The sequence below is a fragment of the Ambystoma mexicanum genome, chromosome 12, assembly GCF_040938575.1.
Source record: "Ambystoma mexicanum isolate Mex_15411 chromosome 12, UKY_AmexF1_1, whole genome shotgun sequence".
NCBI lineage: Eukaryota > Metazoa > Chordata > Amphibia > Caudata > Ambystomatidae > Ambystoma > Ambystoma mexicanum.
Window position 1 is genome coordinate 120,009,442 of NC_090936.1, and position 14,653 is coordinate 120,024,094.

The window sequence follows — 14,653 nt, forward strand, 5'->3', positions numbered from 1 at the left end:
ACAAGCACCCTTCCTTTCAACACTAAATCGCACTGAGATAACTAAGCACTCACCCACCAGCCCACTCACCCACACCAAAAACAATCAGCAAACCCATATCACCCACTTCTAAACAACATTGCTTTCAGCATTGAGCTAACCAAGCCCTCGCCCACACCACAGACAATCAGCAAACCCACAATCACCAACTACTGATCAATGCTATTCCTTTCTGCCTGCCCACATTAATTGTACTGCATCTGCTTGGAAAAGGGAAACCCTGCAACACAATCCAATGAGACGTAAGGCATTGGTGTCTCGTTGTGCTACTCTGCAGTGCCTACCACTATGAAGGATTTACAGCTCTAACCTGTGGCTAAGTCGCAACCTACTACCCTAAATGGCAGGCATGCGTACACACACACACACACACACGCACTCGTACAACCACACACACACACACACACGCACTCGTACAACCACACACACACACACACACACACACACACGTACAACCACACACACACACACACACACACACACACACACACACACACACACACACACACACACACACACACACTCGTACAACCACACACACACACACACACACACACACACACACACACCCCCACCCCCCCACCCCCTCTACAATAGCATCCCCTGCACTCACTTAAGTCGTGAACTCTAATCACCCACACATACAACCTAGCCATACCCTGCACACCCAATAGGCTGCGTGGCTTGCTATTCACCAGAACCCAGAAATACTCTAAAGCATACTGCTTGCCACCCACAGCTGATATGCATAATGGCAGCATTTGGTCTGCTCTCTCTGATCCCACTAACCGACCCTTAACCACACTTTTTAACTTGCCGGATTCAATGCTTCGAGAGGCCATGCTTGAGCTATAGGATAACCCTGTGGCATATCAAAACTGTATTACAACAGAGCATTTGTAAATGCGTGTACACATGCAGATGTTAACACCCTTTGTATATGCATAGGTTTATGCTTTTCAATATTCTCGCACCCCTTCATTATTTGTATATGCTGTCCCTTTAAATCGAAAGCAGTATATGAAATATTTTTCGGACGCAGCTACTCGGGACAGTCTTTCTGCTGAAGACATGGCTGCGGTTACTGTTTCGTCCAGTAGCTGTTTTGACAATATTGGCTCTGTTTAATTGTTGAGGGAGACTGGTTTCCCAGAGAGCACTGCTTCCGTCTTGACAATGATATCCAAACAGAGCAGGTTGCCTCATGCTTGCAGACAGACTATCCTGTGCAAGCCACCCTTTGTCTTCCGAGCAGGGGAGTTTACATCACAGACATCACATGCTCCTGCACACATAGGTAGCCGATATAAGAAGCGCATGACACACTTACTTGTTGAAGTGCTCCTCCGATAGGGATGGGCAGTACGTCAGGATAATTTTTCTGAATGCACTCCTGCTAATAACTCCTTTGCCTTTACTGTCAAAGGACAGAACTGCTTTGTGAAAGTCCTTCAAGTTGCCTGTTATTGTATCACTCAAGATGTCTTCTGCCTAAATTCAAAACACATTGGTGCACATTAACAGAAATCATGCACATAGACAATTCAGATGTTTCAGCAGAGACACACGGTGGCATATTTTAGAGGATCTGGGAGAGGGAGAAAGGGCTAAGTGTCTAGCAAAGGAGCATGTTAAAACTGTAAAGGACTATGGTTTTGAACGTTCAGTACCACAGAAGTAAGGACTACAAAAGTAATGAATTTGTACATTTGCAATTTCAAATGTCAATGCCACATGACAGGGTCTATCAACTATGTGCGTAGTAACCAACGTGTGCCACTACCTTACAGCTGATGGAAAGAATAATCAAGGCCGATACGCCTAGCCTCAGAATCAGGCAATTGATAGGCGAGAGGGCAGAGGCAGTACATGGGCATGGGGTGAATTCATTACCCGGCTTGAAAAAGGCAGTTTTGTAGGCCATTATTTGCCTCCTACTATTTGTTAAATCTTTTATAGGCTCCCCCACCTTCTTTCAATAGGCGCTGTGGGAGTATCCATTCTGCCTGCCAAGTTTGGGATTTAATGGTAGAGGTATTTGGCAAAGATATTTCCAAATATTAGATTGTTCTATTTTGTTTGCGTTTTGGCATCAGAATATCTTCCATAGTGTTCAAAGAGTTGTGAACAGAGTTGCAGCTGCCACCACAGGCTACGTCTGGAGAAGTCGAGGTGGGAGTCTGCCCTTAGTGAAATAAACGATGCTATTACTGAAAGTGTGTTTTTTGGCTCTGATGCGGAAACACTGGCCATTTATTTCAGTTTGAGGCCCCATAGGACGTGTTATTAGTCAGGGAAATGAAATCAATCAAACTGAAAAATAAATGCATACATTGCAAGTCTACATAGATGGACTAGTGGTGTTCTTGAAATACGTCATCCTAATCTCACCTACACAGACAAGGACAGATAGGGAAAGTTACAGATCCACGCACTACATCCTCTTGGAAGCAGAACAGAACAATGGGAGATGCTTCCCTGGAGCGGGGATCCTGTGCTCTGAGCAAGACAAGAGATCTGGATCAATAGAGGATTGAGTCGAGGCTCCAGGACTAATCGCAAAGACCAATAGGCCACCTATCTGTATTTGAAGTTCTTCAATCTTGCTCTTTTATAGATGTAAATACTGTTGTCTAATCCCACCATTACCCAGCACATTACCAGTATCATTTATTGAATGGAATAGTTTGCTATTCTTTACACACAGCCTAACAAACAAAATGCTAGCTCCATCAAGAGCACGTCCGCAGCCAGCCCACCACTGACCAATCAGTGCTACTTGCACATGTTCAAACCCAGAGCTTTCACCTCAGACTCTTCCATGCGTCATTGTGTGAGGAGGTGGCCATGCGTCATTGTGTGAGGAGGTGGAGGAAACAGCACAAATCATGCACGTTTGCAATATGTAAATATGCATGTCTTATGTTGCCTCCTCCATCTCTTTATAATCTGTAACCAAAAGTATGTACATCTGCAAGCCACACTACACTGAATACGAATCTGTTTTCTGCACGTGCAGCGCTCCTAGATTGGCGTCTCTTAAAGATTCAAATGCCTCCACCATACTCCCCACAGTTGCTAAGGCTTCAGACCTATACCAATACTATAGTAAACTTTGCATCCAATTATGGCTTCCATGCCTCTCCTTGAACCAGTGCCAGGTGCCGGTGAGAATCCACTCACGCTGTGATTTGCAGACAGCAATGCTCGCAGAAAGTGTGCATATTTGTCCAGGTTACTGCTCTGCAGACATGTGTTTGGGGGAAAGAAAGCGCCAGTTGCACCCTGGCTTCTCGGCAAAGGTGCTCTTAGGCATCCTGGTACTAGTCTAGCTTCTTGATCAAAACGGATCTTCATAAAGTGCGCAATCCATCTACTCCCTGCCTGGAAACAGCTCATCTCTTCCTCGGATTCGACTAAGCCACCAACAATTGTCGCCGTTGCCTTAATGCCAAACAAATAGCAAACAAACTATATGGATGCAATTCAGAACCCCAATATCTCTGACTGGTCGAATATTAGTTCTCTAAACTACTGTGTCTCTGAAAATGTTAAAAAATGGTTCTCGGGCTGATAGAGCTGGATTTTCTGACGCCCTTTTTACTGACGTTATGGTCACAATAAAAGCCAGTTTGATGGATAACAAGACAAGAATGCCTTATTTAGAATGAAGCATCCATGCAATTTGACACGTTGTGCTCCCATGCCCGAGCCGGTCTGGAAAGCGGTGGAAACCTGTGCAGAAAACCTCTGAAGATGTCTTTTACTGGCAGAACTGTAAAGAGTCACGTGTGCTCCTATCGCTCGCTGTGGCCTGGTAATATAGATTACCCCTGCTATCTGCGCAGGGAGTATTAATTCTATTAAAGACTAGGAGGCGAGCATTATGCTTCATCTTCATTTATTACTACTCTTCAGCAGTTCAACAAAACACTATAAAAAATCGTGAAAAGCGTAAACTTTGCTTTCCTCTTTTCCTTTCCTTCTTTCTTTTTTTTTTTTTTTTTTTTTTTAACTACAATGTCCATGAGTCTCTGTAGTCCATGCCCTTTCCACCAGTCATAACCCACTTCCTGTGCTCGGGCTCCTCCTCTGCTTTTACTCGCTCTGAAACTGCACAAGTCCATTAACTGATCCTCGCCAACAGAGCGAAGGTTCTTCTGAACTTTAAAACTCCACCGCCGGTGTCCTCCCGGTCTGCTACTCTCAGCTACGGCACGGCCATCAGTTATTCTTCTGATCTTCCCCTATGAAACAGAAATAGAAAGTCTTAGGGTGGTGCGTCTGTAGTGTACTTCACTCATATAATGCAACGACATTTAGTACAGTACATTACTTCGGGAGGGAATTTAATGCTCGCCTCCTAGTCTTTAATAGAATTAATACTCCCTGCGCAGATAGCAGGGGTAATCTATATTCTATGACAAGACTGGAGGCGAGCATTATGCTTGTTCAAAGCTGCCCAACACTGTACTAGCCAGACCCTCTGTTGGCTTAAAGTAAAATTCTTTAAAGGTACGGTCGTTTGACCAGTCCGCTGTTAGCATTATTACATTCAAGGGCACTCCCGCTCTCGCTGCTGACGATGCCATCGCACCCCTCACTGAATGCGCTCCATACATGTCCACATTCACACCCGCTGCATGCATGATCTCCTTTACCCATCTAGCTATAGTAGCTGATGTTACGGCGTGATAGGGTTTCCTGCGCGCTATTAGCAACTGGGTAACCTGCGCTGCTCTGTTCTCTGCTGTTCTACTCTCGTATTCTTTAATACACCGTGCAACGCACCACTTCGAATTGCCCGGAAAATACGGATAATGCACTGTGGAGGTACCTGTCTTGGTTCTCCTAGCAATAGAGAACGTGACTCCTTCCGGTCCGAAAGCTCGTCTGTTAATCTCCAGAGCTTTAACGTCTGACACTCGTTTGCCTGAGATTAGACATAATAACATAGCTAGCTTACCGGATAGTTGTTTACGGGTAAGACATTTATCCGTCGGCCAATCCGATAATAGTCTTAATACTGTCGCCACATCCCATGTCGAATTATATCTGGGCACTGGTGGCACTCTGAACTTTGCTCCTCTAACGAGCCTGACTACCGCGGGGTGTTCTCCTGCTGGCCCTCCTTCTATTGGAATGTGTCCCGCTGATATAGCTGATCTGTACACCCCTATCGTACGAAAAGCTTTCCCGTCCTGCAGTAAGTTCGCTAAGAAATTTAGAATTACCACTACAGGTGCTGAAACGGGATGAACACCTCTGTCCTTGCACCAGCTTGTCCATTTTGCCCAAGCTGCGTCATAGCTCCTCCTAGTGGAGGGAGCCCAGGATTCTGCGATAAGCTGAGCTGCTTGCTCCGAAATTCCTGGCAGGGCCCAACGTCTCCTGATATCCTGCACGCGACTAAGGGGAGTGTCCCTCTCACTCTCAGAGGATGACACAACCCAGCTGGGTCCGTGATCAATCGCTCTCCTTCGGGAAGCACTCTGGGTAAGTCTGCTAGTAGCTCCATTAGCGTTGGAAACCACACTTGTGACTTCCACAACGGTGCGACCAACACCAGTTCCGCTCTCTCCCTCCGACACTTCGCTAGAACTCTGTTCAACATTGCGAAGGGGGGAAAAGCGTAATGCGGTCCTCCTGTCCACTCTTGCAGGAACGCATCCGTTCCCTGCGCTTCCGGATCTAGCCTCCAGCTGTAATATAGGCTCGTCTGTGCATTGAGCCGGGATGCGAACAGATCTACCTTCAGTGGACCCCATCTCCTGTCCAGTCTCTGAAACACGACTGGGTCCAGCTTCCAATCGCTGGAGTCTATCAGGTAACGCGAGTTCCAGTCCGCTACTATGTTCTGCTCGCCTGGCAGGTATTCCGCTATCACTGACGTCTCTGACTGTAGACAGAAATGCCAGAAGTCCTTTGCTAGTTCCGCTAGCATCTTGGACCTCGTACCGCCTAGGTGATTTATGTAACGTACTGCGGAGATGTTGTCCATCTTCAGCAGCACACAAGATTTCACTCTTCCTCTTGTGAATGCCTTGATCGCGAACGATCCTGCCAGTAGCTCCAGGCAGTTTATATGTAGCCGGAGCTCCTCTTCGCTCCATTTGCCCCCGGTCTGTAGGGTCCCACATCTGGCCCCCCAGCCCTTCCGGCTGGCGTCCGATTCTATTACCAGATCTGGTTTGTCCCCGAATATGGCTCGCCCATTCCAGGCGTCCATATTCTTCAACCACCACTCTAGTTCGGTAATGGAGTCCTGATCTAGGGGTACTTTCTGGTGATACTTCAGACCCTGTTGTAGGTGTCTTATCTTTAATCTCTGTAGCGCTCGGTAGTGCAGAGGCCCTGGAAATATGGCCTGAATGGATGCTGCTAGTAGCCCCACTACTCTCGCTAGCGTCCTGATAGATATCTGCTTCTTCTCCAGACATAATCTGATCTCCCTCTTTATGTCCTTCATTTTCCGAGCTGGCAGCTCCAGGGTCGCTTTCTTCGTGTCTAGTACGAACCCTAAGAAATCTAGCCTCTGAGCTGGTACGGTATCTGACTTCTCTGTATTCACTAGGAATCCTAGAGATAGTAGGAGGTCTTGTACCCATCCTGTTTGATATACTAGCACTTCTCGGTCTTCTGCTAGGAGCAAAAGGTCGTCCAGATAAATTATCAGTCTGACGCCTTTCTCCCTGATCGCTGCCGCTACTGGTTTCATCAGCTTCGTAAACGCCCAGGGCGCCGAGGCCAGCCCGAACGGCATCGTCTTGAAGTGCCAAAACTGTCCGTGCCATCGGAACGCTAGAAATGGTCTGTACTCTTCGAGCACGGGTACTGTGAGGTACGCGTCCTTTAGATCTAGGCGCGTCAGCCAGTCTGCCTCCCTTAGGGAGTCCCTGAGCTGATGTATGCCCTCCATCTTGAAGTGGCGATATATGATCCAACCGTTCAGCTCTTTGAGATTGATAACTGGGCGTACCTTCTCCTTCCTGTGTACTAGGAACATATTGCTGACAAACTTGGGTGGCGTTTCGCATCTCTCTATCGCTCGCTTGCGCAGTAGCTGCTCTATCTCGCTGTCTAAAAGCGCCTGTTCCGCTAGCGCTAGCCTCTGGCTCCGCGGCCTGTCCTTTTGCACTGGCCTCTCTATGAAATCTAACCTCATACCTCTGACGGTTTGCAGTATCCAGGAATCGCTGGAAAGCTTGCGCCAATTCTCTAAAAACATGCGCGTCCTCCCCCCTACCGGAGGATACTGAATCGCTCTCACCTGGTGTAAACCCTTGACCTCGTCCTGATCCTCTGGACCTGCGGCCTCTTGGGAATCTCCCTCTGGATGGGAAGAAAGTATCCTGACTCTTGTTCTCCCAGTATTGAGCTCTGGGGTTTTGAGGCCTTCTTCCGCCTTGGGTCCGACCGGCCGCCCGGCCTCTGTAGCGTCCGGTCCCTCCAAAAACTCTATTCGGGAATATCTTGCGAATCGATGCTTGGGCTTTCTCGAGCGAAGCGTATGTCCCTACGAATCGGCCCATCTCCTTACCGAAGGTCTCACCGAACAGGAGGCCCTGGGCCCCTTCTCCTGCCTCATACGATGAGAGGTCGCTGAGCTTAGAATCAATCTTGAGCAGGAGGCCTTTCCTTCTCTCCGAAGCGATGGCGCAGTTCGCGTTCCCCAGAAGGCAGACTGCTCTCTGCGCCCATCCTGCGAGAGCTTCGGGGTCAACTTCCTCTCCCGTGTCCCTTGCTCTCTCCGCCAGGTCCATGATTTTAGCGAGAGGGCCTGCTAAGTCCAGAACTTTCTCCTGGCAGCTTTTCCAGGACCTATCGATACCCTTGCGCGGGTCTTTATTTGTTTTTGATACGAATGTCAGCATCTTCGGGTCGAGCTCAGGGGCCTCCGCTACTTTTCCAGGGAGATCTGGGCGCGGGCATTCCGCTCGCAGGCGCTGCCTCACCTCCTTGTCGAGAGGCTTGCGCAACCTAGCTGCCATGTATTGTGCTACCCGGGGGGATGGTTGCCACTCCGAGGATTTCGGGTTCCGTATGCTATCGGGGTCAAACATATCCTCTTGTGGCTCGAGGAGGTGCTTCTCTTTACGAAGTCTTTTGCCCCCGCTGGGTTTGGCCCAGTCCTCCTGCTCTATCTCCTCGTCCTCTAGTGAGGCTTGGAATCCATCCTTCTCGTCTTCCGAGTCAGGGTCTTCCCCTGTATTGTCCTCCCCTGGAGTGGGGGTCATGAGGTGTGGCACTGTCTGGCGTTGCAGATAAGCTTCTTTCAGCTTCGCGAACGCGTCAGGCACCTCCGGGGCCTTATCATCTGCCCCTTCCAAAGAGCCCCGGGGGTCGTCAGAGGCTTTCCTCTTGAGGGCTAGCTTACTCCCCTTACGTCCCTCTATCGCGGGATCCGTGGGCGTGCGTCTCCAGTCTTCGGTGCTGCTGCTAGGCTGTGAAAGCATGGCCTCCAACGTCTCCAGCCTCTCCTGTAGGGGTCTGACGCCCTCTGCCACTGCATCAATGAGGGAGCTTCCTAGCACTTTTTTGAAGCTGGCCGCGAGGTCCTGGGACTGCTCCTCCTCGCTCCACTCAAATTCTGACATTCTCGTGCTTGTGCCTAAAATACCTGAGTCAGGTGTCTTAGCACGCCCACAGCTCCTCTTGATGATTTGGGGTTCGTAAAGTCGTCTTTACTCTTGCGCTCCCCCTTTTCTTTTTTTTTTTTTTTTTTTTCTTTTTTTTTTTTTTTTTTTTTTTTCAGTGGCTGCACCTAGACGCGATCACTCGTGGCTCCGAGAAGCCTTCACTTCTGCTGCGCCAATCCTCTGCTCTTGGCAGTGTAAGAGCTCCGTCGGTTTCTACCTTCTGCAGCTCCCAATCCGTGACTTTATCGTCACTCAATGTGCTTCATAGGAAACACGGCGCTTGCGGTCGCTATAACCGCTAAATCAGAGAAACAAGTCGCACGACTGAAAATCATCAGAAATGATTGTACACGAGTGTACTGTAGTCGGTGAACTCTGTAGACAGTGGCGCCATGGAGCGACCTGTCGGCACGTGCGCTTATGCGCCTAACTCCTCCCACACAAGGGTGGGGGCTGCTTGCGGAGCATTTGGCCGCGCACCGAACTTCGCGGGAGCCGGCCCGCCTCCGCGGAGATGGGGCCTGCTCTCGGATGTCGGCGCGGCCTATGCTGCGTCGTTCGCGAGGCTGACTAACCCCAAGTGTGCCGAAATTGCGACACGGGGCCGCCCGCCTCGCGAATAAGCCCCTGCCTGAGATACCCCTTGGGCTACTCCCACGCAAACTCGCGCCGACGCGAGCGCTCGAAAATCTATGTCAACGCGCTTTTACGCAGAATACACTATGAAACCATTATAGTGACTAAAATACCAAGATATTCTTTTTTTTTTTTTTTTTTTAACACGCTCTCTCGGCGTTCCTCTCTTACACACTCATATCTAAAGAATTCATAAAGATTAATCTCCCACTCAACCCCCGTCAATACATTCATGCGGAGAGGGAAGAAATTGTACTTATCTGCTTGAAGAGCAGTAAAAGAAGAGGAGGAGCCCGAGCACAGGAAGTGGGTTATGACTGGTGGAAAGGGCATGGACTACAGAGACTCATGGACATTGTAGTTAAAAAAAAAAAAAAAAAAAAAAAGAAAGAAGGAAAGGAAAAGAGGAAAGCAAAGTTTACGCTTTTCACGATTTTTTATAGTGTTTTGTTGAACTGCTGAAGAGTAGTAATAAATGAAGATGAAGCATAATGCTCGCCTCCAGTCTTGTCATAGAATTGCAGTTGCAGACGTACGCACTCTTATAGATGAATGCTGCAAACCTGACTTTGCTAAAACGCAGCAGACATTGCAAAGGTTCATGTGGCTGACAATGAATTGGGTGCCGCCCATAGGAGCACTCCCGCTGCAGAACCAGTTTCCGTTTCTTGCTTTAAGATGGCCTTGCAGGCACAACCTTTACCGTCGCTTTCATCTGGCTCATGATCTAAGGTATGCCGACGGCAGTGGCCCATTTAATGGCAGGTAATGAATACACTCTCTTAGGTGACACGTCCTCACACAGATTATGCATCTTCATGTAGTGCAGAAAACACAGAACATGTCTCAGCAGTTCGAAAGGATAACCAAATACTGCAAGCATCACGACATCCCTCTGTTAAAATGACCATTAGAAACGTGTCCATCAGTCTTTAGAGTGGCATTTTGCAAATCGAAAAATTGGACAGAAAGAAGTCCACATAAACATACTCTGTGTTGGAACACATCGTGTTAACTATGTCTGCTAAGCCCAGGCCCTGAAACACAGTGCATTTCAGTCGTCAAGGTGGTCTTCAGGATCAGGAAAAGTGGCTGTAACAAACCCGTTACACAGGAGGCATGTAAAAGTCCAGTCCTGTTTCAAAGGATTCCTTCACAGGTAGCACTGGACAGTATTCCGCCCTTTGCTAATGGGAAAGAAGTGTGAGGAAATAAGGCAGCTTTGAGAACCTTCTCATCCAGACCCTAAGGCTTCATCTGCTGCTTGTGAATCCCCTGGGGGAGAATGAGTCCATGCATGAAGAGGAACACATGTCCATGTAGGAAGACTCTTGTAACGAGTTGAACATTCCATAGCAAAGGTGCATATGTGCCTCCAGCATCTTGCCCGCCTGATGAGTGTGGCATTTTAGTGCCAGATGTCCAATGAGGGCAAATCATTTGAGGCTGTATGTACATGGATCTCATGAGGAGCCCTTTCTTCCAATCAAAAAGCTGTCAATCTCCTCATCTGCTTTGCTGATCCTAATAGTGGTAACATATAAAAAATGAGGCACGCAAATAGGAGGCTCTGGCATCCAAACTATCTTTGGTGACTAGGCTGAGAAAGAGCACAGGGTGCCGGACTACTGTCCAGTGTCTTTAGAAATCAGACTAAGCCAAATTGTATTCTAGCACCTGCTCCAAGACCAACAAATACTTGATCAGCTTTGATGGCGACATTGCTTCCTTCCTGCGCAATCTTGCATCCAAGTGTCTCAAGGGCATTTGCCCCAGTGTTCTGGCCTTGTCTGTAATCCCTTTAGAACCATTCATGATTTTACCAAAACGTACACCATAGAATGGAAGATTAAACTTTGTTTGCACTTTATATTTGAAACTTGCTAATTTCAGCCATGACTACCTCCATAAAACCACTCCATCATGTCTTCCTTGCAAGCTTGCATCCACAGAATCTAACATGTTTTTCATGGTGTTATCTGCAAAATGATCAAACTTGTCCCACAGATCCCTCTCACAGTGGGACAGTGTAGTGGCCATGTTGGATGCCCCGATCTTGAGCCTCATTACAAGTGTGGCGGTCCAGAAATAAGGGTGCCTGTCGCACCGTACCAGCAGCCTTTCTTGACCATCACACTCCAACTCTGCCTTTCTGGGCCGTTGTGCCCGGCAGTTCTGACATGCCAGGTGCAACGGCCCTGGTAGGCAAAGTTGTCACGGAAGCACCGGCACCGTTATCAGCGGTGCCGGTGCTTCTGTGTCCCCCAATCCCATGGAGTCCTATGGGGACTCACACTTTCCACCGCCTGATATCCCGAGCCGCTGGGACTGTAATGTCCCAGTGGCACCGGGATCTCAGGTGGCCGAAGCAGTGTTATGGGTCCGGCCGTAACTCACCGGTAGCACCAGTGAATTACCGCTGGACTCGTATTGAGGCCCTCTACTGGATAACTTTCACCATTATCCATCCAGTTTTCTGACCTGCATCTCGGAAGGCAATCTAGATGTCAATGCCAGCCTGGCAGATATTGTTCTTGATTAGGCTCCACAGTGGAATTTGGTTCAAGTTGAGGTTTGAAAGAGACTGGAGCGGAGTCTGGTGTCCTATGCTTTTAATCCGGCCTAATCATACCACAGGTGGAGGAGAAGCCTGTACAGTACCTGTCTCATTTATTGCCCCATCTGGTTATAGTTTGGCATTATAGGGATCTTGCAAAGCAGACATGGAGATTATCAGCTGTTTGGTTGCAACAAAGGGCTCCTCATGAGGTTCATGCCTCAAATGATTTGCCACCCATGTCATCATGACACTAGAATGTCACACTATCGTCAGGTGGTGAGGGTGCTGGACGCACATATGCAGGCCTATACATTTGCATGGTCCACTCTTTCCAACAATCTTCTTCCTCAGCTTCTTCTTCCACATCAAGCACTGAGTGTCTCCTCCATGGGATTTACAGGAGACAGATGAAGCTTCAGGGCCAAACCTACAGGCTTTGGATAAACTGCTGTACTTGCTCATACATCTGGCCTCCCGGCTGCATTGGAGAAAGTGGGCAGATGCTTGTCTAAAGCAGTTGGGTGGATTCACTCCTTTTTGATGGATAGGGTCTCAGCTATTCATTGGAGAGACGCCTCCTCGGTATATGCCCCAATAAACAAGGAGCGTGTTTATCACCTGCCTCGTTTAATCTTTATATCAAACCCCTATGATTGTTGTTGGAGTATTTGAATATCCACTTCACAAATTATGCTGATGATACTCAGCTTTCGTTGCAACTAGCGGGAAACTAAGATCAGGATACCATTAAACTGAATGCTACCTTTAAAATAGTGAAACAGTGGATGACAAAGCACTGGATGTCTTTAAATGATGGTAAAACTGAGCTGCTACTCTTTGGTTCAACACATATGAGAGCTAAACTAGTCACTAGATATGCAAATTTCCTGTTGGATGGATGTGACATTAAAAACACAAACAAAGGCTAAAATCCTAGGTACATATCTGGACTGTACTGTTAGCGCTGAGGCCCACGACAATGGGATTGTACACAAAACACTATCATTTGAAGCTTCTAAGGAAAAGCAGACCATTGATATCCAATAAAAGTTGTGAAAAATTGGCCAAAGCCACCATTTCATCAAGAGTTGATTACTGTAATGCCCTGTTCGGTGGGGCATCTAAGACAGACATGGACACACTCCAAGTGGTCCAAAATGATGCTATTTGCATCATAAAACAAGTACCACAAGGGGAACATATTACAGCTTATTGAACATCTCTTCATTGGCTCCCAATCAGAGTGGCCAGAATACACTTTAAGATTGTTTTAGTTAACAAAGCAGTGCATGGCATAGCACCGGATTATTTGAAATAGAGAATAATCATCTATCAGCCAAATAAAAAGCTGCGCTCAAGCAACACTATGCTACTGACTTGCCTACTCCCTAAGAGTATGAAAGCTAATGGTAAATCATTCCATATACTGCATCCACTGCTTGGAATGCTCTCCCCTCCAAGCCTGCGCCTTGAAACAAATCTACTATCCTTTCGGAAGACTCTGAAAACACGTTTTTTTTTAATAAATAAATGACAAGGGAGTAGTTTCTTACCTGTAACCTCTTTTTCTCCAGCATTATCTTTCATGGATTCACATTCTGTGAATATTCCCGGTCATCAGGCTGGTAAAACCCTGGTAACTTTAATATAGTCGGTTTCCTATGGGAAAAACGTTGACATCTTGAGTGTCCCACCAACGTCGTTATGGGTGCTTTGGGCAGCACCAATGGGACGTTGAGTGTATACCTCCGTCCCCGCGCCTTACCCTCAGAAGGATGTTTGCCTGAGGGGGAAGGCTGGAGGGCGCCTGTGAATCCATGAAATATACCAACGCTGGAGAAAAGGAGTTACAGGTAAGAAACTACTCCCTTCTCCAGCATTGGATCTTTCACAGGATGTAAACCTTCAGTAATATGACAAAAAGAGAAGCATATAACCTTAAGAGCCAAAACCCTGGAAGCTGCAGGGCTTACCTTACTGGAACAGGAGTTGGAGCACCGCTCGCCCCACTTGTACATCTTCAGCATGTTGTTGATGCAGACCTGGTGAACAAGTGCGGCACTGCCCACGTTTCTGCCTGGCCAATGACTGATTGGTATGCCCGCCCATAGAGCTGCTGAGGCCACTGTGGACAATGTGGAATGAGCTCTGGGAGTCGATTGTAGTGGTTTGTTGGCTTTTGCGTGGCAGAAAGATATAGTAGCAGCCACCCAGCGTGAGATGCCTTGTTTTGAAATCGGCCTACCTTTATTGGAAGGGCCAAAAGCCACAAAAAGTTGCTTGGATGATCTGAACGATTTAGCGCTATCTAGGTAGTACTTTAAAGCTCTTTTGATGTCCAGGGAATGTAAAGCTTTTTCAGCCGGAGTAGAAGCATTAGGAAAAAAGGTTGGTAGGGTGATTGTAGTTTTTTTATGAAAATCTTATGGAATCTTCGGAATTAAATGTGAATTTGTAGAGAGAAGAACCCTGTCCTTCATGAAGCGCAGATATGGTGGATCAATGACCAGAGCCTGCAGTCCTGATACTTGTCTGGAGGACGTAATAACCACTAGAATATTTACCTTCCAAGTGAGAAATTTTATGGCAGCTGTTGACATAGGCCCAAATGGCGGTTTCAGGAGGTCTGTTAGAACAAGGTTGAGGCTCTAAACGGGAGAAGACGTTTTCCTTCTGAGGAGAAAAGTCCTGAAAAGGCCCTTCAGGAAATGCTTAATTAATTTGGTGCTTCAAAGCGCAGTAGAAGTTCTTTTCCGCATGAATCTTGATATCGCCGCTA

General features: G+C 47.5%; 1 protein-coding gene across 2 annotated transcripts in view; it reads right to left on the bottom strand.

Annotated features, from left to right (window-relative positions):
* The window catches only part of EFCAB6 (EF-hand calcium binding domain 6), a 1,227,964-nt gene that overhangs the window by 711,418 nt on the left and 501,893 nt on the right, over positions 1 to 14,653 (bottom strand). For both annotated transcript variants that reach the window (XM_069628134.1, XM_069628133.1), the window contains one exon: positions 1,370 to 1,530. In XM_069628134.1, coding sequence (XP_069484235.1) covers positions 1,370 to 1,530 — 161 coding nt within the window. The remainder of the gene's footprint in view (positions 1 to 1,369; positions 1,531 to 14,653) is intronic.